Raw genomic sequence first — 24,468 nt, 5'->3', positions numbered from 1 at the left:
AGTAAGCCAGTGAAATTGAATTGTAACTGTGTACATATTCAAGCTCCAAAAGGAGATAGAGCTTGTGACATCATATGGCACAGGATTTCTGCCCCCTAGAAAGGAAACGCAAGGAAGGGCCTTGATCTTGTCTACCAGGGAGCACAGGGTTCAATGGGCAAGATGGGACATGTGGATGGGAAGCAGATTTCCCGTAATATAGAAACACACGTACTGATCATTCACGCGTCCATGCTCTACTTCTGCTTCACGGAAGAGTAGAGTTTTGAGCAAAGTTTTGATGAAGGAAAGGACACGAGAGTGTAATACAGAGACCTTGATGGCAGATGAGAAGCCCAGCAAAAAGCATGGAGGAAAACTTTCATAAGGTGATAGAGGGCGTGTCTGCTCAGCTGGGGCTTGAGTCCGGTTGGCAATGCCCAGGAATGGGCTCACTGCCCAGCATCACTTTTTCTTTTGCACATGGTGGCCATCATCCTCTCTTCCCTGGGGCTCCCTTTCCTGACAGATGAGGAACACAGAGCCAATGTCCCTGCTCTCATTCCAAACAGCCGTGAGGACCAAGTTTGAGGGAGGCTCCTGGGCAGCCTTTCCTCCCCGAGCTGACCTTTTTGCTGTGGACTCTGCCTGGTGTCCCTCCCTTTTCTTGCAGGCTCACCTAGGCCACCCCAAAGGCCTCGGGAGGAAGGACATCCATTAGCTGGGTAAGGAAGTATCAGGGATGAGTGGCTTTTCCATGATAAACTGAGCCCAGAGAGCCACTTGCTTCAACAGCCCTGACTCTTGACTATTTTTTTCTGGGGGCAATTTTTTAGAAAACGGAACCAGCCAGAGGTCATGGTATAGTCCTAAGAGAGAAAAGGGGCCTGGCTGACCCTCTTCGGAGCCTCTGGTTCCAGCAGAATCTGAGAGCATCACAAGGGACAGACGGGATAGGAATTAGGGTCCCTTATCTCTACGGATGCCACCCCCCCCAGTCCTGTGGCTCCAGCCCCCTCCCTGCCCTCCCCTGCTTTCCTTCCTCTCTCCAGGTCCCTGGGAGTACTGTCTTCCCTGTGGGCCCACCTCAGAGAAGAGAAAGATTTCTAAAAGGGAGGGAGGCAGATAGGGCAGCAGGGAGGTGGCTGCTTGGCTCCTTCCAGAACAGAAGCGCTCCTTCCATCTGGGCTCCCCAGCATCTGAGCTGTTCCTCTGTCTCTGTTGAGTTGTGAGCCTCAGGGGCCCAGCCCGTGTTGTTTTCTCAGCTCTGTTCCGAGCAGCGGCTGCCGTCAGCTCTTGACAAATAATAATAAACCTGGGAATCAGGTTTGTCGAGGGGGATTTCAGTCCCTGGGTTCATTTTTAGATTTGTTTCTCTGTGTGCGTGTGTGTGTGTGTGTGTGTGCAGACAAGAGAGCACGTGATAGCGTCTTGGGGGAGCGGGCTGGGGCTCCCAGGTGCCCTGGCAATCCACTCTAGCCATGGAAGAACTGGAGGGCTCTCTCCTCTGCCCCTGATCATTGGGACTGCTTGCAGGTTTAAAATAAAAGAGAAAGAATTGAATGAAAGGCCTCTAGCTTTCTCCTTTCCCTGTTCCTCCCCACCTCTCCCACTCATGCTATTTGGGTAGAGCCAAAGGGGGCTGGCAATGAAACAGAGGGGACAGAATCCCAGCTCTAGGTCCAAGAATTGCCTGAGCCATGGGTGGGAACTTGGCAACAGGCCCAGGGAGAGGCTCCTTGACAGAACCTTCATGCAGACCCCACCCCAGGGCAGCAGCATGGCCTCCAGGCCCCCGCTCCTGAGATGCAGCACCAAGTGGAGGGCTTTCCTGGAAAGTGGAAAATGTTCGGAGTTGAGCATCACTGGCAGAAGCTGGACCCAACCGTGGGTGAGCGTGAAATTTAGGGCCCATCGTGGGGCCCCTCTGGGGCAGAGCAGCACCCACTTTGAGCGGTTAGGGGGTGGCCATCAGAGGTCATTGCTGCCATCCCCCTGCCTCCAGGCAGGCAAAGGTGCAAAGCACTTACCTGTGAGACACATGCAAGGACTTACTTATCCTGACAACTGGCATGCTTCCCCCCTTTCTGTTTTTTTGTTTTATTTTGTTTAAAGGAACCAAAGGGGGAAAAATTGCCAAGTTGTGAAGTGCTTTAAGAGGAGATGAGAATCTTCATCAAAATGCTAAAAGCTGGAGGGGGAGAGTAATGTGAAAACTCTTGCCTGCTATTTATGGGATTGATTCTCAGATCAAGAAGAAGCAAGCAGTCGGATGAAAGGAATTATTGTTAAAGCTCCTTGGTAGGAAGATCTAATGGACAATTGCTGCTATCAGGGGGAATTAAATTGCTGTTTGAGTTTGTAAAATATATCAGCAGCTTTTTGAAGCCGGGAAAGGTGTGACAGCCCAGGCAGGGAGGAAAGCGAGGGCTCTGTCACTTCCTGGCCCCAGTGTGGGGAAGCAGGAGACAGGAAGGAAAGAGGGCTGGGGCAGAGCACCAGTGGCTCTCCTAACTCTGACCCTGGCCCACATGTTTGAAGCCAAATTAGCTAAACCGGGGGAGTCGAGGGGCAAGGCGGCAGCCCTGATGGGCCCAAAGTCTGGGCCCTGATGTTCTCGGAACCCCCATGAATCAGAGAGGCATGGCAGGAAGCAAGAGGGCAAGGTGGGGGGCTCCTCTCTGGGAAAGCCGGTCAGGGCGTGATGTGGGTCCATGACTGCCAGCAGGCCCCCTCACAGCCAGGGCGGAGTCGAATTCTCTGCCTTCTGTAACCACTGAGCATCCCCTCACTAAACTGTGTGCACAGAGGGATCCAGGGTGGAAAATAACCACCCCTGCTCCCAGAACGGGGTCTCTCGGCTGGGGTTGGTGAGTGCATAAATGATATGTTGACCCAGCCACACACACGGGAGACATACTGTTATTCCAGATAAAGACCAAACGACAAAATGGCTTTGGGGGTGGGGAAAGGAGGGGAGTGGAGGCCCTTGGGAGGAGGACCACTACCATTTGGAGGAGACTGTGCTCCTGGTAAGGGGAATAGGAGGGTCTCTGGCTTCTCTGATTTCACAGAAGGCTCTTACCCCTTCCAAAGACCATTTGCCCCACTTGGCAGTTAAGGGCTGAAGGAGGAGAGAAAGGTGGGGAGAGAAAGACATTTTCACCTCTCAGGGAGTCAGAAGCCGGCAGTCCTAGTTACAGCTCACCCTGGCTTCTGCTCTGTCTCCACTCTGTTCCCTGGAGACCAACATCATAATAATAGGGTATGACCTGGCACCACCACCCAAGCAGGTTCCTCAGGAAGGTAGCAAATGATGATTCGCTCAGAGAGCTGTGGGTGGCCAAGGGGTCTGAGTTGCCTCAGTTGCTATCTTGATGAAGTCAGTAGAGAATTATTTCCTATTGAGAGGTCCAAGCAGGAACCGGAGGGGCACCAGGGAAGTGGTCCTTCTGGGTGGGGCATTCTGCAATGACTTGGGGCTCTGTGCCAGGTGCAATGTCCCTGCGGACCTGGGTCATGGTGGAGCGGTGGCTCATTTTGGAACTTTAGCCAGCCAGCCTTCAGGACAGTAAGGGTCTGGTCCTGAGCGCAAAGCCTGCTAGGGTCGCCTTCCACCTGTGCTTCCTTCAGTAACATAGAGTCACCTGCCTGGCTCCCACACCCCACTCTGGGCCTGCCCTTTTCAGACTAGAGGACTTCCATTCACCCCCAGCAGCCAAGGTCAGAAAGATGGGGGCAAAGCAACATCCACGAGGCCACAGCATTCCTGTCACCTGAATCCTCAGGCCCCTGAGCTACCACCCGATTCCAAAGCACCTGGTCCAGCGTTTGGTGTGTTCCTTCCCCTTCTTTCCTCAAGGACCCTTCACTTTTCCCTCACTTGCAAACATGTCAACCAGACCTCCTCACATTTTACAGCTTCCCAGCCCAGAGCTACAGCCTCCCTCTCACCTCCATGCCCTCCGCCATCCCTGCAATGGTCCCACCCTGTCACCACCCAGCGCTGACTGCATACACCATGCACAGTGACCACAGTGTTTCCTCTAAAGCTTGAGATTTCTAGCCCTTCCTGGGTTTTGTGAAGAAATCTGGGGTGTGTGTGTGTGTGTGTGTGTGCGCGCGAGCGTGCACACACGCACCCCTGCGTTTCTTTAGATAAATCCACAGAGTCACATGAAATCAGTGACAGGTTGACACCGTTATTTCAAGATTCATCGCTCCGAGTTGCCAGCACAGGAAACCTAGCCAACTCCTTCCCACCAACAACACTTTTTTTCCAGGCATAATTTATAGCAGCGGGGTGAATTTGTTTCCAAAAGATGAATATCACACTATCAGCAACAGCTGCCTCTCATTTTTATTTGTTTTTAAATTTGACTCAAAGTCCAATTCTCTATACACATCCGAGGCTGTAAATCCTAAGGCGACTGATTACATGATTTAGTAAACAGGTTCTATTATATAATGCAATTAAAGCGGGGCTCCGAGGCGCCACCTACAGGCCTCTTCTGGGAAGGGAGCTGGGCCAGAGACTATCATTTTGGACGAGGCTCTAGGTTGAAGGAAAATAAACGAGATTGCGCCAGGGTTGAGGCGGGTGCTCCTGAGGGAGACGTTGCAGCCAGCCAGGTTACTAATGCAGCCTTTTGGTCCCTCCTGCTGAGTTCACTCTGTTATTTCAGCTTCCTGCAAATCTGTCTAGACGTCAGAACCCAGGCCTGGGTAACAGCTCAGAGGCCCCCCTCCCCGGCCTGGGGTTAGGGGGTGGGATGGTAACCACCTGGGGGCTCCTGGGCTGGGGGTGCTGAGGAGAGCCCCTGGCTCTCCGGCCTCAGGGGCCTCCCTCCCTCACTCTCGAATGGGAAGTGAGGAGGAGAAGACAGTAAGCTGGCTAGCCTTTGAGATGAAGCTACAAGCCAACCATTTCCATTCCATTCAACAAAGCTTGTGTTGAGGGCTAACCATGGGCAAAGACTTTGAGAATATTCTGGTGAAATCCCTCATTTTGCAGTCCAAGAGGGGAACGTGACTTGTACTGGCCACAGGTAAGTGGCAGAGCTAGACGAGGAATCCAGACTTTTTGACCCTGAGCACAGGCTTCAATCATGGGAATTTACAAAAGAGGAAATTGAGGCCCAGGCAGGGGATGGGACTTCCACAGCCTCTACTTGTAGCTAGGGAAGGAAAATAATGAAAATCCTGCTGGTGTGTGTCCGAGGACAGAAGAGAAGGGCTTCTGTGGGGCCCTCCGCAGTGTGTCTTAGCTTCCTTTCTGGGGAAGGAAGGAAGGCAGGGAGGAAGGGAGGGAGGGGAGGAAGGAAGAAAGACCCAGGGCCAATGCTCCCTCCCCTCACCCCTCTGCCCTAAACTACAACACTCTTCAGATGAATCAGGTTCTGGGGCCTCAAGGATTCTAGCTTCTCCAAAGAACTTTTGTAAGCATAGGTCCCACACGCATAACCGAGGAGAGGAAGAGGGGACTTTCTTCCCTGGGCGCTAAGAGAGAAACTGGACCAGAAGGGGGTGGGGCAGGGATGGATGAAGAAAACAGGACTATCAGAGTCCAAAAGGGTGGAAATACATCCACACCTCGGCCGGTGCCCACCATCCGCGCAGTCTCCCATCTAGGGCAAAGAGGTGCGACAGTGAGGAGCCAAAGGGAAGCTGGTCCCGCCCCCCTCCCTAAGTGGGTCCGGATACGATGTAGTCTCAGCTAGGGTCAGAGGGCAAGAACAAATGCTGTCACTGTCGGGCCAGCTGGCCAGAGAGCTCCCAATTAGACTTTGTTTCTCATCCTTAAGGCCCTGAGCCCCCAACCCCAGCACCCCAGCCCAATTACTGCCGGGCAGCATTAACCCCTTGGTGCCCCAGGCCGTTAATGGAATGTTAATTGGTCTAATGGGTTTCATGTCAACAAGTCCTAATGAGCTCCTTCCTAACGAGCTTGCGATTTTTTTCTAAGCCTGTTTGTCAACACACTGGAGTTTGGGCTACAGACCCAGAGCCTCACCTTGCAGGGCTGGGGGGAGCAAGCGTTGAGGAGACAGGGAGTGGGTAACTCCTGGGCTGCCCACTCCTACTTCCTAAAGGGGTGTCTTTTTGTCCCCCCTCACCCACCCCCAATCTGTGCAACACGGCCTTACTGGGCTCCAGGGCTCTGTAAAATGGCGGCTTTAGCTCCTTTTGATAACATCAGTGACACGAATGATTTCTTCTTGGATATCATTGTGGGGTTGAATGTTGCGTTAGGGGATTTTACCCCCCCCCAGCTGTCCTATAATAAAGGTTTTCAGCATTAAGAACAATCTTTTGACATAAGCCTGCCTTCAACGGGAAGTCTCTGGGTGGTAAATCATTCCCTGTGCGTCCTCCATTTGCAGGCTTGGGTGCGCTCCCTTGAGTGCCCTGGTGTCTGGAAACAGAGCGCTGGGGCCTCTGAACAGGGCCAAGCAGCCTCTCTGAGCCACGGAAAAGTGCCGGAAGCCCCAGGCTGGGTTTTTAGAGCACAGGCCTGCTACTCCCCTCCGTACTCTCAAACAAAGTGCAAAAAGGGCCAGGCACCCAGGGGTTGCTCAAGGAGCTCCCCCCACCCACTATGAAGTCTCTCCGGGCCCAGTTTCAGACGAGAGAAGCTGGATTCCCCTTTCCTCTCCAGGGTCCTTCCATGCATCCCCCAGCCCTGCTCCCCCTCCAAGCCTAGCCAGTGGGCTTCCCCAAGGATGGGGGAGTGCCTGTGTTTGTGGAGTGGTGTGAAGAAAAGAGCAAGCTTCCAGAGATGGGTGTGGGGTCTCCCCCAGTGTCTCCTTAACAGAGGCTTCTGTGCCTGAGTGAGCAGAGAACCAATGAAACTTAAGCCCCTGATGAAAAGTCCTCCTGTTCTCTGGCAGGAGAAGCCCCCAGAGGGCAATGGGTTAGTGGCCTAGTGGCCTGTGGTGACCCCAGAGAGGGGGAGGGGAGGGGCAAAGGCCATCCGGGTCCTCAGAAAATTGTTCTTGTGTCCTCTGGCGAGGCGGGTCTGGCCCCTGCTCACAGCCTGACAGACTCCAGACTGAAAAATCTCCTCTCAGCCTGGGCGTCGGGGGGGTTGCTTCTGGCTGCAGGCTGCTTTTACCCATCTGTCCTTGCCCCCAGGCTGGGGAGCCCTCCTGCCAAGTTGCAAATATTTCTAGGGACAACAACTCTAAAATGACCCTACCTCCCATTCATTGGACAGTGAACAAAAGAATGCAGATTAAAGCCCCCTCTATTTAGCCCCAATCCTCCCTATTGAGCATCCTCTGCTCTGCCTTTACTGACTTTCTCATCCGTGGAATGAGGTTACCCCAAGACCCAAACCCGAGGTTAAAGGGAACCAGTTGCCCCTAAGAGGGGAGAGAAACTGCCTAGTGAGAGCTCCCACCCCAGACTCTGCCCCCAGGCTCCCTCTTCTGGAGGCTGCTGGCATTACAGCCCCAAAGTGGTTCACTTTCTCCCCGGCGAAGGAGCATCCAAGACTGGAGCTCCAAGGAAGAGGTCCTGAAGGCAGGTCCTGAGGCCCCAACCAAAGTTACCTCGTCTGCCAGAGTTCCAGGAAAGGCTGAGCCTAACACACCCCTGAAATATCCCGATTTCCTTTTGTCCCTCAGGGTCCACAAGAGATTCCACACCCATTTTAATGTCTCAAACATCTTAATTCTGGAAGTTTCTTCTGACATCTCAAGGAGTCTCTATCCTCTTTTTTCCTCGGGAACCCTTTCCACTCTGCTCTTGCTTTCCTTGGATGTGTACCGCCACCCAGACAAAGAGCCAACCACGAACACAGGCATTGGTTCTCCCGCCTGAAGTCACTGGCTCCCCCGAGGGCTCCCTCCTGACACTCTTTGCATAAATAAAACATGGATCTGGGTGCCTCATGTGTGCGTGAGGTGGGGAGACCCTGAGTGTTTCTGCTGCAAAGACACCCTGGTAAAGCCAGGGTAGGCAAGCTGTAGGTAGCAGAGAGGTCAAGGGGAATGCCCTGCAGGCACAGCAGAAGCCCTCTCTCCCTACGCCGTCTCCTGCTGTCTCCTCCGGAACCTTCATTTCTCTTTCTTCTGGCCCGCTGGGCCATCACCTCCCGACTGATAACGCTCCTTGGAGAGGAGATCTTGCCTCCTTTCATTTATCCTCCCACATCTCCTAGCTCTTTGCTTGTAGTTGACACTTGATAAATAGTCCTTGAATGAACACCTACATGGCCAGCGCTCCGGCACGCACTTAACGTCAGAGCATAGCTAGTGCACAGACTCAGGTCAGGCCAGGCTTGCTGCTTCCTCCTCTTCCTGAAAAATAACCAAAAACACTCTCTCTCTCGCTCTCTCTCTCTCTCACACGCGCACACACACACACACACACACACCTCAGGGCTCTGGAGACCAGCCCCTTCCCTTAGGCAAATCCAAACACCCTCAGATCACCACAGAATTCACATATATGAACATTTCAGAAGACCCTAGGGAAGGCGTGGGGGGCATCAGTGGGATGAGGATGGAGCCCCACAGTGCCCTCAGGGAGAGGGGAGGGAAGGTCTGAGTCTGTGCTCACAAATGTTTCTAACTCATCAGCACCCTTCACCCAGGAGAAGGATAGGCCCCTCCCCCCAGGAGAAGGATAGGCCCCTCCCCCCACAGAGGTTCTTAGGAGTTTCCAGGCCCCACGATGGACAGGCCTGCGGCGGGCAATGAGCCCGCAGTTTCCAGCTCTAAATATTTCAGGGCATCTAGTGTAGCTCAACAGCTTTCTGGGCGGTCTGTTTCCTTGGGGGGGGGGGGGGGTATTGCCAGGCTGTCTCCACTTACAGCACCACGTTCCATTTCAAGAAGAAACCTTGAGGCCCAGGAGGGGCAGCTCACTTACTGGTGATGGGTAGGGGGCAGGGGGACAGGGCACCTGGAGATTCGGGTCCAATCCCTGCTTCACTAGCACTGCCCCGCCCCCACCACACACACATCATTCCTCTTGGCCTCTGTCTCCTCCTCTGTAAGAGGGGGTGGACTTGTCTCTGCTCTTCTGGCCCCAGGTGCCGGGGACTCTATACTGAACGCAGGCTAAGGAGGCTTACTTAAAAGAATGTTGCAGACACATCCATATGCCCACAGTCACAAGCACACACCTAGAAAGACTCGGCAAGTGACAGGAGGCTCACCCAGGCTCTCGGATGTCCCCCAGCCTCCTTCCCTTCCCTGAAGACCAACTGGTCGCCCTGTGCTGCCGGCTCCACCCTCCGGTCTCCGGGAGCCGACCTGCGCGCCCAGCTCCCTTTTCGGCCACTAGGGGGTGTGGCGAGCACACCCGGGAGGGGTTAGTCCGCGCTCGCAGACCCTGGGGTCGGAAGGTGGGGGCCTCCTGCCCCTGAGAGCGCAGGTGGCTGTTCCAGAAGCCTGGGAAAGGGCCAGCGCCCTTGTCTTGTGGGATACCCGAATGGCCGCCAATGCCCTGTCCTGCCACCAGCCAGGCTCCCCTACTCCTTCCCCTCCCCCCCACCAGGCCCCAGCTGATGCTGAACAAAGACGAGGCTATGAGGCTACGAGGCTACGAGGCTACGTACAGGTTGTTTCACATGTAATTTGAATATCGTTTCTTTCAAGTCAGAAGAGCACAGCAAGCTCCTCCCCACCCCGGCCTCTCCCCTTAGCTCTCTGTTTGTTCCCCTAAAGGGCCTCCAGCGCTTGTTGTAGCCCGTCAGTCCCTCAGTCCAGGTGGCCCAGCCTGAGAAAATGTCGAGCCGGCCGGTCCCCAGGGCTCCCTGCGCTCAGCCTATTAACGGTGCGGCCCCCTTTCTCCTGCCACAGATCCTCGATGTGAATCAATCCCATGATGCAACATGCCTCCCCAGCCCCCGCTCTGACGATGATGGCCACGCAGAATGTCCCTCCCCCACCCTACCAGGACAGCCCGCAGGTGAGTGTCGACTGACCAGATGATGGGAAGGGGGTGGCCTTCCCTGGGCGGGACAGAGCGAGGCCTACCCCAGCTGTCTCCTGGCCACTCTCTGGGCTCTCCCCCCCGCCCCCGGCTCTGGAGAGCTGGCCAACACAGACCCCTGAAGGGGCCATTGCATTTGACAAAACGGAGTTCAGATCCTACTTGAGTAGCTCTGTCACCAACATCTGGGACTGTCGTCTGGAGCACCCAATCATGGTCCTGCCCCCACCCTCACCCTGCTTCCCACTCGGAGCAGATATCAGACAAATGCACCCAACCCCTCACTCAGGGAGATCCAGATGCAGGTAAATCGAGTCTGCTTTTGAGTATCTGGGGAAACCTTAATTAGAGGTTCCTTTGTACCAGATCCCCCCATTTACTGATCACTGGAGCCCTTCTGTCCCAACCTTCTCTGGCTGCCCATTCCAGGAATCACCCTTCTGTTCAGGATTCTGTCGGCTTCTTGCTAGAAAAAGGCCATGACTCTATCTCTACGTCCTCCAGCCCTTTCGCCCGGTTCCATCCCTCAGCTCCGACCCAGCAGCCCCCCGAGCTCTCCTGAGACTCCATCCTGGTTGCACCTCTTGAGAAGGTGGCATCTTCACACTGTATTCCTGTTGTCTCCTCCCCTCCTTCTAGAGGCCTGGCCCAGCTTTGGTGGGTTGGGCTCCCCCTGGTCCTTCAGACCCAACACTTTGGACCCGTGCTTCCCACCGCACGCACCTCTCTCCACACTTGGTTCTCTGGAGACCCTGAGTTAGTTTTGCGGTTTGTCACAGGAGTGTCGGTTCCCTGGCCCTTACCTCCACCTCCTCCTATTTTCTCTACCCCGGTCTCTCAAGTCAGTATGACTCCAGGAAGGGTTTACTGAGTATCTGCAATGTGAACTGCAGCTAGCTAGAACCCTCGTTCACTCATTCACTCAACAAACGTGCAGTGAGAGCCTACTGTGCACCCGGGATCCGGCAGCCGGTCTTTGCTCTGATGCCTTCCTCCTGAGCCTTTCACACACAGCTGTTCTCAGGGACCACGTGGAAGATCTGTGCAGCGCGCGAGGGATATTAAGACGCAGCACAGAGTGGGCAGACTTTTGCACACATACGGTCCTAGGCTCCTGACCCCCCCAGCCTGGTGTGAGCATGTAGCGACTGCGCCATCCATCCCTGGTTCCCACCCCCATCCCCCACCCCAGGAAATCACCACTTTCCAGAACGTCCAGCATGCAGACCACCACGGACTCCTCTCCCCTCACCCCTAAAAACTCAAAAGCACTTGTCATTCCCCGACCTTCGAGCACACGTCCTTTTATCCCCACCCGTGTGCCAACGTGTCAACTCCATGCCTTCCTCAGCTCTCCCCAACCTAGCCTCCTGTGCGGCCAGCCTTCTGCCCACGTCAGTAGCTTTCCACGAATGACTGCAGGGGTGGACTCGGCATTTACATGGTTCCTCTATTTGAAAGTTCCAGGCGTGCAACACTACGTCAGGACCCTCCCCTCCATAGTCAGAACGAAGTGCAGGAGGCCTGGACTGGGGAGACCTAGGAGCCGGAATGGGGAACTAGCTTCCTCCTCCCTCAGTAGACACAGACATCATTCTCTCATCTGCTCAGGCAGTGTTGGGGACCCCCGGGGTCCCAATAAAGAGGCAGGCACTTTGGCTCTGTTTCTTTTGTAGTTGGATCCTGCTCTCCTAGCTCCACAGTAGAAATGGCGAACGGACATGGGGTCATTTCCTATCCTCAGCAGGTAGTGGGTGCAAAGGCCTCATACGCAAGGCTCGGGGACAGCCGAGGGCAGGGCCAAGAGGTCAGAGAGCGTTGGACTGGCACGGCTGGTGGCCGCTGCCTCCTGCCCGCCCGCCCCAGGCGTTGTTTTGCCTGCTGGGGCAGCTGGGAGAAGGCTGGGTTTGGTGGGGATTAGCAAGAGCGCGGCAGCAGGGCCTCTGTGGTCCAAGAATGCGGATCCGGGTGTAGTTAAGTACAGGAGCCTAATTGAATTCTCAGCATACAGCTGAGAACTAATACATCCCAGCTGCTGAGGGACGTGATGGAGGTAGGGCCACAGCTCTCGGGCACTCAGCCCCCCGGAAGTCACCGGTGAGCGGCTCGAGCCTTTTGAGGGGAGGAAGGGAGGCTCCAGGTCCCCATCTAGGGCCTCAGAGTAGACACCCTGGGCACGGACTGTGCAAGGCTCTCCTCTCTTAGGAGCCACCAGTACTTCACCATAGAAAATCCATTTACAGCAAAGGAATACTTTGCCCTGAGGAAGCCACGCATCTATTTGTAACCCCAGGGCCCAGGAAAGAGGCGTCTGACAGCAAGTGTCAGTGTCCCTGGTCAAGTGACCGAGCCAAAGTCTGGGGTCCTCATGGCCTTGGCTAGGCCACTAGGCTATGGCTGGATTGCCATGGGCCTTCCCTGAGCCAACCCGGTTCCCAAAGAGACTGATCAGGATAGGGGGTCGTGGGGAGTCGTTTGGGCATTGATGACATGGCCGGGATGGAAGAGGTGGGTGAGAGCCGCAGAACAATCTGACTCATGGGGGAAGGCTGTTCTCTCCAGAGACAGAGAACTAGACTTTGAGGCCGGTTGGCTCTTGGGGAGGGGTCCTTTCTCCACACTCTTTGGGGCCTTCTAGGAGGGGCTCCCACATAGGAATGAATGTCTTCTATGTGAGTCTTCTGCTGGGGAACTTGCTGTGATCCTCCTGCCTTCTTCCCTTTCTGCTTTCAAGAGGCTGAACCCAGCTTCTCAGGGGAAGCCCTGCTCCATTGCCCTCATCATGCTCATTATCCTAGAGAACCAGCTACTCTCTGACACTCAATGTCCTCGGGAAAGCCGGGCCTAATAGGAACATGGGTCAGGCACACAGGGGAGTCCCTTCCTAAACAGGGCTCTCTGAAAAGGATTCCCCACTTCCTCCGATTCCTTCAGGTCTAATCTCATTACTTTTGGATCCGGTATGACTTGTTTCCTCAAGGCCTGGACAGCTGAGCACATCTCTATATCACCTCCTTGGAAACCCAGTTTCTTCCACAGGCAAAAACGGACAGTCTCTGATACGAAGTCCCCAAAATGAAAAAGGAAGCGAGAAGCAGAGCCCTTCCTCTGAGACCCATGCAATCGTTTTAATAATGTTCCCGTTGTGCTAAGGGCTAGCAATACCGAGCATAATCTATTCAAATGCACAGGAGAATCTCACTTTGGAAAATTAGGAATCTGCATTAAAAAATTCCCAAGCCCCGGACCTTCTTTATAATAAATTAGAATTTTTTTTTTCAAGGCAAGTTCTTAACTTGGCAATTTCATTTTTGAAGTTTGGGGAATAAAGTTATTAAAAATGAGGGAGGCTTTTTTTTTTTTCCCCATTTCAGGAGAGTAGCATTAATGGTTATGGCACCCTGCTATCTGGGCACAAGCCAAGTGGTATGATGGCCAAGCAGCTTCGGGCCCCTCTGTTCTGTTTCAGTCCATCCTGGAAAAACCCTGCAATTACTTGTAAGGATGTCACTCTGTGTTTATTGGGCACTAAAGGCCGACCATGAGTTTGGAAGGTGCAAACCCAACAACCCACTGGAAGCCTTCCTGTGGTCAGCTTCCTCCTTCTGGTGGCTTCTGGTTAACTTCTGTTTGAGTCACAGCGCCCTCTACTGTCTGGCCACAGTACCTCGATTCCAGCGTGGTCTAGCTGGGTCTTTGATCTTCACATTCTGCCCTGAGAGATAGGGGCAAGTCACTGGGGACTGTGGATTTCTACAATGATTGTTTAATGAAAACATTGTCTACAGGGAGACCTGGATATGAGCTAGGTGTGTGGTCCCCCCCGTTCAATATATGCTGTTAATTCCTACCTGACTCTCTTTCCCTCTTCTACATTCCTGCAGCAGCCTGGCCATCTGTCACCTGGACTTTCCCAGCCCCCTCCTCCCACTGCCCCAACCCCCCACCTGCTCTTAACAGAACTCTAAAAGCTATGCTCTCTACTATTCTCCCCTCCCAGCAAGTCCCCCTCCCAGACTTGTCGAGGTAACACAGCCACCCTCTCACGCCTGGGTATATACTCTCCCTTCATGGACTCTGTCTCCACCTCTGAATGTCCTTCAAGTTCTTCCCCTTCTGGAAGACTCCAGATGCAATGTCACCACCGAGCAAAGTTCTCCCTTCTGCAGTTCCACCAGCAATTTCAGGAAAGCATTGGGATCTAGTAGTGAAAGCAACATCTTCCCCTCCCTCGCCCTCCCCACACACACCAGCGCCTGCTAGCAGCACCCTCCCCCCACGCTTCCTCAAACACAGACACATACCTACCGTTCCACAAATATCTTTGCCCTTGGCTTATAGGCAAGACAAATATTTTATCTGGTCTCTTTGTGTATGTATTCAATGTTTAGTATTCCTCTGTCTGCGTGTCCCCAGCATGTCGGGCTGCGTGAGCATTTGACCAGAAAGCAGACGTCCTGGCAGGTCCCAGTCTGTCCCACTAGGCACAGCCCCCCTGTGGAGGTGGGTACCCAGTTACCACTTTAGGAACAAATTGGTACATAAAGATGACTTGATGATGGGCGATGTTAAAAAGGTTTTAGTCGTTCACCCAAGATGCAGCCTCATTAGTGAGCAGAAGGAGGCAAGGCAGGCAAAGTCAGAACCCCTCACTCAGGACCAGGATGGGAAGCTCACTTCAGAAGATAGTCACACATTGGCTTGGGACCCTTTGGCAAAAGCTGTGTTCCTCTGTCCCCCTCCATCCTCCCGTTACCCTCAGAGTGAGGAGGCTGGTGCTCAGGACCCAGAAAACTGTGCCTGGAGATCTGGGGTCAAAATGATGCTGTCTCACCTCTCCTGCAAGAGGAAGGTGAAGGCTCGGCCAGCCATGTCCCGGGAAGGTCAGACCTGGCCAGACCCGGCCAGACCCGCCTCTCTTGCCCCACCCCCACCCCCACCACCAAGTACCTTCTTTCCCTCCCTGTCACAGCACCATTCCCACTCTGGGCAGGGCCAGGGGAGCAGACGTCCTGGGGAAGCTGGATGGGCTTTGATCAGTCATTAGGATCCCCATGCTGGTTTCATTAGCTGGAGGCAGAGGGGGTGGCTTGGGCCCCTGGCTGTGAATGGCCCCCAGCCAGGCCATGCAGCTGTGCTGGGCAGAGTGAGTTCAGATGTTTTCACACTTTACATTCCTCTCATCTCTTTGAGGGCTGGAGCCCCCTGCCTTTCACTTTGCAGCAATAGAGTGAATTCAGCAGCTTTGAAAGCCCCCCTAAGCCTTTTCTGTGGCAGTGATTGACGGCTCCCTCCGCCCCTGGGGACAACACCCCAGGGACCATATGGGCGACCTGCCTTCCCCAGCTTTGACTCATCAAAATGGACTCTTCTCTTTCTTTTTTTTATTTTTTGCTGGGCCTTTCTTCTCTTTGTGCAGTGACCTCTGTCCCTGGCCTGCTTGGGCCACCCATGTGTTTCAGCTGGACATAGCCCTGAACTCCAACTCACTCAAGACCTACATTCCTCATTGTGTCAAAGGCAAAACAACCTACAGGTCTGACCAGGGGGCCTTTGTGCCCCCACTTAGGAGGTGGTGGGCTAGCAATATGACTTTTAAGCTTGTGAAGAAATACTCCACTGGCCTTGTCTAGGTTTTTTCATTTGATGAACTTATACCTGAATTCTGAAATTTACCCAAAACACAGAGATTTGTCTATCCTCTTGCCTCCAAGCAGGGTGAGCGCCCCAAACAGCTACAAAAATAGTTAATGGCCCAAGTATACAAAGCTTAAAATAAATCAGGGAACAGGTGATCAAAGTCTGCAGCAGGCCCAAGGAGCACTTGAACTTGCCTTGCCTCCCTTTCTGGTGTGATCTTCTAGGAGCTCGGGTGTCTACAGGGTCTAGAGGGAGGAGGATGGGTGAGTGAGGACCTAAGGGTGCTTGTTGTCCTTGGAGTTTGTGGCCCGGAGGAGTGGGAGGACCCCCACATGGCAGAAATTCAGGAATCCCAGGCCTTGTCCCAGTTCCACTGCTGATGCATTAGATACATTGAGGTCAGTCATTTCAGCACGATTTCTTCCATCCACGCATCATTCAATAAATACCGAGTGCTTTCTGTGAGCTTGCAGACCTTTTGCTAAGTACTAGACATACAAAATGTATAGTTCCTGACCTAATGGAGTTTGTAGTCCATTTGGGGCCTTTGTTTCTGCATCCATAAAATGGGAATAATGTGTGCCCTCCCCACCGCACAGGATTGTTGGAAGTGTGGGCAGGAAAAGCAGAGTTATCTTTCCTGGCCTCTTTACCTCCATGACCCTGACATTGAGTGTTCACTCACTCTCTTCTGTACATCTTCAGTAGCCAAGATTGCACTGAACTTTCATTACTCTGCTTTTTATTAGGAATATGATAGGCATATCATATGTTTCTAGCTGTGAACATACCCCCTTGCACACGCATGCACACACACGTGCACGCACACACACGCACACACCAGGCCCACAGAGACACACCTACACTGAGATTCTGATACACCCACTAACGGACCTACTGGAAATCACTGGTTTGGGACTGTTATACAAGTGAGGGGTTCTCCAGAGATGTTTGGGAAGGGTGGAGAGCAGACAGTTGTCCGGAAAGGGCCCAAAGCTAGGAAGTGAGGCTCAGATTTAAGTTCACAGCCTTACCCCCATCAGCCACATGTCACTAACACCCCACAAGGGCAAACAGGGCCAGTGAACATTTTACAAGCCTCATTTTGAAAACCACTGCCTACAAACACTTTTAAAACTAATTAATTAACTAAGACCCCCTCATTTTACACCACGAAGTCATTTTTCTGTGGTTTGTTCTATCCAGTGGGCCCTGGGATCAGAATGTAGGTGATTTAGGCCTGCTGTTCCAGGATCCCCTTCGAATCAGCTCTTCCCTTCCCTGTGCTGAAGGGTGGAGGGTGGGGACACTTAGAGGAGCCCCTGTCGACCCCTCCCTTTTTTGGATCCCTGAACATTTCGACACCTCTCTCACTCATCCGCTCGCTCGGTCAGTCATTTGGGCATTTAACAAGCACACTGGGAGCCTATCGTGAGCCAGGCATGGTAATGGGGGCTGGGACACCAGTCCACTCAGGAAGACAGACAATGAAGGGCCCCAAAGTGTTACAGACATTAAGGTTAGAGGCATACACAGATGAGGAAGGGTCCAGGCGACCTAGGTCTGAGGGGTGTGGAGTATTGGGAAAGGCTTCTTGGGAGCCATACTGCTCCAGCTGAGTCTTGAAAGAGGGGTAGGGTTACACATGGTCGGGAGGGAGGCAGGGCGGGGGAAACGTGGACATTTCCTGCTGACGCAGCTGTGGGAACAAAGGCAGGAGGATGTAAATCATCGGGCATGTTCGGGCAACCCTGCGCGGTAGGGTCTGACCAGGGTACAACCTAAGGGGAGGGCGCTGTACCAGCGACAAGACCAGGGTCAGGGAGCTGGTCCAGGCCTGGAGCACCCCGTGAGTTGTGCTCTCCCCACAAAAACATCGTTTTTTGGCCTTGCCCCCTGCTGCCTCCCACCTGTTGAGGCCAAACCTGATGTTTACCAAATAGCTTCGAGCCCTGACCTCTTCCCAGGTCCTTGGACTCTCTCCTGGTCGTGAGGGAACCAGATCCCGCCCGGCCAGCTTGCCGAGCACCGCGGAGTGCCAGCTCCCAGGCAAGCCCAGCCCAGCCCCTCTGGAGCCTCAGCGGCCCCTAGTGGACCAGGCCTGTGCAGGGCCCCCCTGTTCTCCAGAACACGATGTTTCCGTGGCCGGGCGCAACAGGCGCCAGGAAAGGGCGGCTCCCACCTGGCCCGGGTCAGGTGGAAGGCTCAGAAGAGGGGGTGTCCTCTTTGGAGGAATGGCCTTGCTGAGTCACTCTGAGAAAGTGCAGGCCTGGGTCGTCCGGGGTTGGAAGAAAGGACTCTGTGAGAGGTTCTTGGGTATAGGAGTCACAAAGAGCAAGGCCACGCGTGAGGGGGAAGTGTGTGACATGGGCAATGTGGGTGCTGGGGCGTCTGCGGCAGGTATGGACAGGGAGTGGAGTTTGGATTCGGAGGGAAGACTAGCAAAAAGGAACAATAAAAATGCTTAGAAACCAAGGTTTACTGAGCACTCGCTGTGTGCCATTCACCCTCGCATCTGGCTTCACTGTAGCCCTGGGAAGAGATTATTAGCTCCATTTGTACGTGATGGAGAAACTGAGGCTCAGAGGAACTGAGTCTCACAGTTCCTCTGGGAACTGTGGGCAGTTGTGGGAACTGCCCACAACACCATGGCCCCCTCTCGCTGGGCCTGAACCCAAGCCTGCCCCATTGCCCTGGGGCTTGGAAGAGAGTGGGTTCCCTCCACAGGGGCAGGGCCCCCAAAGCAGCCCATGGGACAGAAGCCAAAGAGGCCTGTGGATTCTATTAATGATAACTACCATATACTGTCTATTAAGTGCAACTGCTTTGCACGCATTACCTCATTTAATTCTAACAACCCCGCACCGTAGGTGCAGTTGCTCCCATTTTATAGGTGCGGGCCCTGGGTCAGAAAGGTTGAGTAACTTGCCCCAAGCAGCACAGGCAGAGAGTCACATCGAGAAGAAATGTCCCTGCTCGTATGTCCTGCTTTGTCCCATTATCTCCAGCCCCGGGCTGGATGCCCGCCAGTCCCAAAAACATGTAGTCAGCAACTGTGACTTTTCTGCTGGGCCTGAGGCATTCAGTGTCGAGAAGGTAAACCTGTAGCCAAAAAGCTATCTTTGGACGGGAAGCCGACCTCCTTCACACCAGTCATCCCTGCATTCAAGAGACGTTTTGGAAACTCTCTCTATCAAACCCTGAGGCTACAGTAGTAGAGAGAAAAGACCTAGCCCCTGCCCTCCAGGGGCCGAGAGGCTAGTCGTTGAGGGAGGCAAGTCAGCCCACGTGGCTACACAGCGTGCTCCGGGCCGTGGGAGCACAGAGCAGGTGGGCCTGCCCGCTGCTGATGCTCAGCCAGCATCCCCTGAAGGAGGCAGCAATCCTCACCACGGTGGCGGGAAGCAGGAAGCGTCACCACCATTTCACAGATCAGGAAACTGAGACCCCCTGAAAGGTAAATTTCCGGATCCAGGGTTGGCCAGTAGTGAGTGGCAAAGGTGGGATTCAGTTCTACCTGATGCCAACGCCTCCCACGAACCACCTCTGTGGGGTGCTAGAAGGACTCCGGGGTCGTCCCTCGTCCTGAGCCACCTGCCCCCACCTCCCAGGAGCAAAAGAGAGGAGCTCTGAAGGGAGGCTGACAGCAGACGGTGATGGAAGACTTGGATTCTGTGCAGTCGGGCTCTGGGTCACAGGCTCCCCTGCAGCCTCGGAGGGGAGTGAACCCAGCAGCCCTGGGCCACCTTCAATTAATGAACCACCCATACCTTCCTGCTTGGGCGCCATACAGAAGGACTGTTTCTCGCATGACCCATGATCAGTGTTCGGGGAATGACTTGTGTGTAGACGGCCTCTTGGGGGATGGGGATTCGCTGGGCCACAGTGGGGACAAGAAACTGCGTGGAGAACCCCCACACACACATCCCCAGCAAGGCTGAGAAGTAACGCTTCCACCTGATTCTGGCTCCCTTCCTTTCTGTCCCCTTTGTCACTTGACCGGAGATGGAGCCGGTGGGGGGGGGGGGTCTTCCCATTCTCCTCTTCAAAGAAAAAAGCCTTTGGTTCTTGCCCCAACCTTTATACACACTGTCTGTGATCTCTAGCTGTCTCTTCACCTCCGTGGGCTTCAGTTTTCTCGTGCAAAATGGTGACGACACCAACTTATTGCCCGAGATGACCGTTGAACCTGAAAGCCTATAGAGGTATTTTATTAGCTCATTAGAACATAATGTGCCACTCTCCTCCTCCAGATGGGGTAGGGTGGTGCTTAGCAGAAACGAAAGCATGGATGGGCTTTCCAGCGCCAGTGAGGGCAATAGGGGTAGGGAGGTGAGATGAGCTTCTCAAATCACACTGTGGAGTATCTCCTACCCATTTCCTGGTCAGACTGGACTGTCAGAGAGGTTGCCGGATTTGCCTGCAGATTTTGCCTTCCTCTACACACAGCTTACGAACAACTCTCCCCACTCTGTTTTAGGGTGGGGATGGGGATCATGAACTTTCATCTCAATGTGTTTCAAACCAAGTATCTGGGCAGGGCCCTTGTGCTCCAAGCTTAAGGTAGGGCCGGTTCCAGCTGAATGAGGGAGAGAAGGCCAGTGGTTATAGCTTTCATGGAAGGAAAGAGTATGGAGTGGTGGCCTCAGGGTTTTTGCCCCAAGAAAGGACTCTAAGGTAAGAGGAGGTGGGAACCCTAGAACCCTGTGTAGGCTCTCACAGCACCCCATCTCTTTCCAGGGACTGCTGTCACCCTTCTCCATCTATTACCCTGTTCTCTCTCTCTCTTTTTTTTAAGATTTTATTTATTTACTTGAGAGAAAGCATGAGAGTAGGACCAGTAGGGAGGGGCAGAGGGAGAGGGAGAAGCGGGCTCCCTGCTGAGCAGGGAGCCTGATGCGGGGCTCGATCCCAGGACCTCAGCTGAGATCATGACCTGAGCCGAAGGCAGACACTTAACCCGCTGAGCCACCCACGCGTCCCACCCTGTTCTCTTGATTACTCCTGACAGCCTGTGCAGTAGGTACTCACCCCTGCTTTTTACAGATGAGAAAGCCAAGGATCAAAGAGGTCAGGAAACTTGCCCCCAAACATGTAGCTAATAATTGACAGAGGGAGCAATGAACCCAGGGCCTCAGATTCCCTGTTCCTCCCACTCTCCGAGACTTTTCCCATCTTCTAGAAAGCTCTCAAGACACTGTTCAACTCTGCCTTTCCTCCTCTGTGCCTCCGTTCTCCTTGTTGCAAAGGGACAGTCCTTGCATCGGTGCAGTGCTGTCCCCACACCCTGTCCCCAGTTTGCTGCCAAGGCAGAATTTCCAGAGTGCTCTGAGGTCCCCTTGGAGGAAGGTTCAGAGTGTGGAGTGGCCAGTTCTGAGACCAGCTGTGAACATACCAAGTGGCCTCATGGAGTCTGTACCTGCCAGACCGAGCAGAAAAGGATAGTTACTTGGAGCAAATGCCTGACATTTAGGCGTGCCAGTAAATGTCTGACAACCAGTTCTCTGGGCTGCGCAGAAACCTCCTCCCAGTACCTCCACAAGTGGCCCTCCTCCCCCAGGCCCTGAGGCAGCTGCTGGGGGAGGTGGGGGCCTCTCCCCGGGAGCTTCAGTTCTTGGGAAATGGGAAGTCCCTGGCTAGAAAAGGGGATCTATTTGGAGGTAAACACTCACTCTCCAAACCTGGAGGAAATGCACAGTTTGCTGAATTGGCCCCCAGGAGCTAAATAAATTTGAATCATTGTCCTACTCAGACCAGATCGGCTCTCTCCTGCCCCCAATCCCTCCCTGCGCCCCAGGAGCAGCCTCTCAGCTGGGGCCTCTTGGGATGCTAGCAAGTGACTGCTTTTGATTTATTCTTATTCTGTGCTTTCCTCTGTAACCCAGCAGTCCTGCCTAGAAAGGGGAAGTGAGAGGAAAAGGAGCATTTCCCCTCATCCCTCTCTCCTAGATGCTCATCTTCATGGAAGTCCCTTGTGGATTCCTTCAAGGACGCGAGGATATTCACCCTTTGTGGGCAAGGTGGAGCATACCAGCCTCCCCTACATCTCACCTGTAATCAAGCTCTGCAGGCATAGCTGTGCCTTGTTTAGAAAAGAAGCACATTCTGGAAATCATGTGTTTAACTACCACCACCCCTCCATCTTGGGAGCACTTTGGAGTTTCCAAAGCACTCCTACATACTATATACCCTCCAGTCAGAGCCTCTGGTCAACCCTGTGCTGTGGGTGGTGATTGTTAGAGTACCCCGATGGTGTCTGAGCCTGTCCCTGTTGGGACTTCAGATGCTGCCCAGCTAGAGTTTCCATCCCCTCCACAGGGGCCCAGCCGGTCAGTCTCTGCTTGGCCCCTGCAGTAGTGGAAACTCACCGCCTCCTGGATGGAGCCCATACCAGCCTCAAAAGGCTCAGAGGCTTGGAAACTTATTATCTGGGTTGAGCCCGAATCTGTCTCCACGTTTATATAGATTGAATGCATTGCTTGTAGTTTGACCCTTTGGGGCCTGCAGAGCAGAACCGATATAACATAATCCCTTGTTCAGATATTCAAAGGGGGCTCCCATGTCTTATCTCCCCTATCCCTCAAATCTTTCTTACATATTCCAGATTCAAATACTCCTCCTATGACATAATGCAGAATCCCTTCACCAGCCTGATCAATTCTCTGAACGTACTTTCCTATACTTGTTTCAGCAGAGAGGAGTGGGACTAGAGGCTTTGTGTGAGTCATGCTTCTCTTAATGCATCCTCAGATAGCATTAGTTGAGGTTGCTTGTCTTTGTTGGGTTTTTTTTTTTTTTTTGACAGACGCATTACACTTTGGAAATATTGAGCTTTCTGTCAACTCAACACTGCTGTTAAATCATGTCTCTCCTGTTCTGCACTTATATTATTGATTTTTTTTTTGTTGTTGGCTCACGTGTTAGAAGCATTAAATTCTGACTTATTAGATGAAAATTAATCTTATTAGACTTAGCCTGTGGCCAAAATCTGTAAAGATCTTTTGGATCTCAGTCTTACATCGCCTATAAATTTGCTGAGCATTTCTTCAGCCCCCTTCTCAATCACTGATAAATATACTAAAGAAGAGGGCTAAGGAGAAAGCATGTCCTAGAAGCCTTCCCCAAGCTGACCTCTGTCCTTTAAATGTTCCCTCTCTCACTGTCTCTCTCTCTGTCAAATAAATAAAATCTTTAAAACAAACAAACAAAAATAAATAAATAAATAAATGCCACCCTTTGGGTGTAGCTTCCTAATCCATGCAGCCATCCGCCGGTCACGGCTCTCCATGTCTTCCACAAGGGTGTCGCGGGAGGTACCTTGCTGAGGTCACTTACACCATCCGTGTCTACATGTTTTCCTCACCTGCCAGCGTAGCAACCATGTTAAATCCAGAAACAGCTCCATGAGAGCAGGCACTCAGCCTTGTAACCTCAGTGCCTACCTAGCACGGTGCCTAGGGACTCAGGGAATATTTGAAGAAATGACCATTTGCATTAGTGGACGAAAGAGACTGGCCCAGATCAATGTGAAGATGAGCAGTATTCAGTTTTTCTGATTCCACCTTCTTTCTTTATTTTGAAAATTGGAACATTTGTTTCTACTTTCGTCCTTATAGCACCTCTTTAATACCCATGGGTCCTAAGGTGACACCGATTTGCTTCCTGATGAGAAAGTAGGAGTTTAGGAAAGTTAAGGGACTTGCCCAAGGTCAAAGGCTAATAATGGGAGACGGTAGGATTCAAGCAATCATCTTCTGGCTTGAAGGTACCATGATACTCTGTCTAGCCTCCCATACTCTGAGTTTGGGAGAGTTCCCCCAGTCCAGTCAACAGTGACAAGGTTATCTCTTCCTAACAAAAAATGATGGGGATCCAGTATAATAAAGCAGATAGATTTCTTTTAAGAAATGAAAGAGCTCATTCGCCATCTGCCAATCATTTATTGAGCCCCAAATATTTATGAGCATCTACTAGTGCCTGGCTATTCTGGGCCCTAGGAATACAACTGCTAATCAAGCCCTCTTTGAGCTTAAAGTTTAGTTGGGAATGGGAGAGAAAATAACTAAGCAAGTAGATGTGTAGTATCTGATCATAGAAAGGCCTATGAAAGAAAGCAGAGTAAGGGGACAGCAAGGGACAGAGGGGCTCTGTTTCAAGCTGAACACATGGCACCAGAGCAAAAATCTAAATGAGGTAAATGAGACAGCAAAAGCAAATGTCTTGGGGGTATCAGTACCAGCAATAATGTGCTTGTATTGATGGAAGGACCATGCTTTTCCTTTCAGGAGGAAGGGACCTAGATCTATGATGAACATCCCAACTGTAAAACATCTGACTCTTTCAAGATGTATTCATTCATTCATTCAACAAAGGCTAAGCATCTACTCTGTGTCCATTGGGTGCCGTGGACGTAGGTGGAACCAGGGCTTGAGTGCAGGAGGCAGGCAGGTATATCAAGCCCAACAGTGCTGCGTGCAGGCTAGCAGAAGAGAAGAGTTGAGGCAATGTCACCATTCGTGACATTTTAGGGATCCATTTGACTAAAGAAAATATCTTATAAAAGCATTAAATTTGTAATGATGGTCATCCAAAAATTTAAGCCACCTAATCCTTTCTTTAAATAAAATTTTATACAGAAAGTCCAATATATAATATTAGAAGGAGTTGCTCTGGCACAAAATCAGGGGCCTAGGGATACCTTCAAAAACATCACATAGGACAAAAATCACTACCCAAAATACTTGTTATGGCTAAGAACAGAAATCTCTCCAGTGTCCACTAAAATCTGTTTACCTCCAAGTGCCCAGGGAAACCAAATTTAGAGAGCCATTCAATTATCAATCAAAACCATTAAAACAGTTACTTCTGGCTTGAGTGAAATGAAATAAAGCTCTGCCCAAATGA

At 52.6% G+C, this 24,468-nt stretch overlaps 1 protein-coding gene across 1 annotated transcript in view; it reads left to right on the top strand.

The window, feature by feature from the left end:
• PKNOX2 (PBX/knotted 1 homeobox 2) overlaps window positions 1-24,468 on the top strand; it is a 252,855-nt gene that overhangs the window by 167,430 nt on the left and 60,957 nt on the right. Inside the window, exon 4 of the mRNA XM_021696423.1 lies at window positions 9,792-9,900. Within this exon, the coding sequence (XP_021552098.1) occupies window positions 9,814-9,900 (87 nt within the window). The 5' untranslated portion in view covers window positions 9,792-9,813. The remainder of the gene's footprint in view (window positions 1-9,791; window positions 9,901-24,468) is intronic.

This window comes from Neomonachus schauinslandi, chromosome 11 (genome assembly GCF_002201575.2).
Source record: "Neomonachus schauinslandi chromosome 11, ASM220157v2, whole genome shotgun sequence".
In the NCBI taxonomy this organism is placed as follows: Eukaryota; Metazoa; Chordata; class Mammalia; order Carnivora; family Phocidae; genus Neomonachus; species Neomonachus schauinslandi.
The sequence above is the reverse complement of the archived record's forward strand: the minus strand, read 5'-3'. Positions and strand labels throughout refer to the sequence as shown.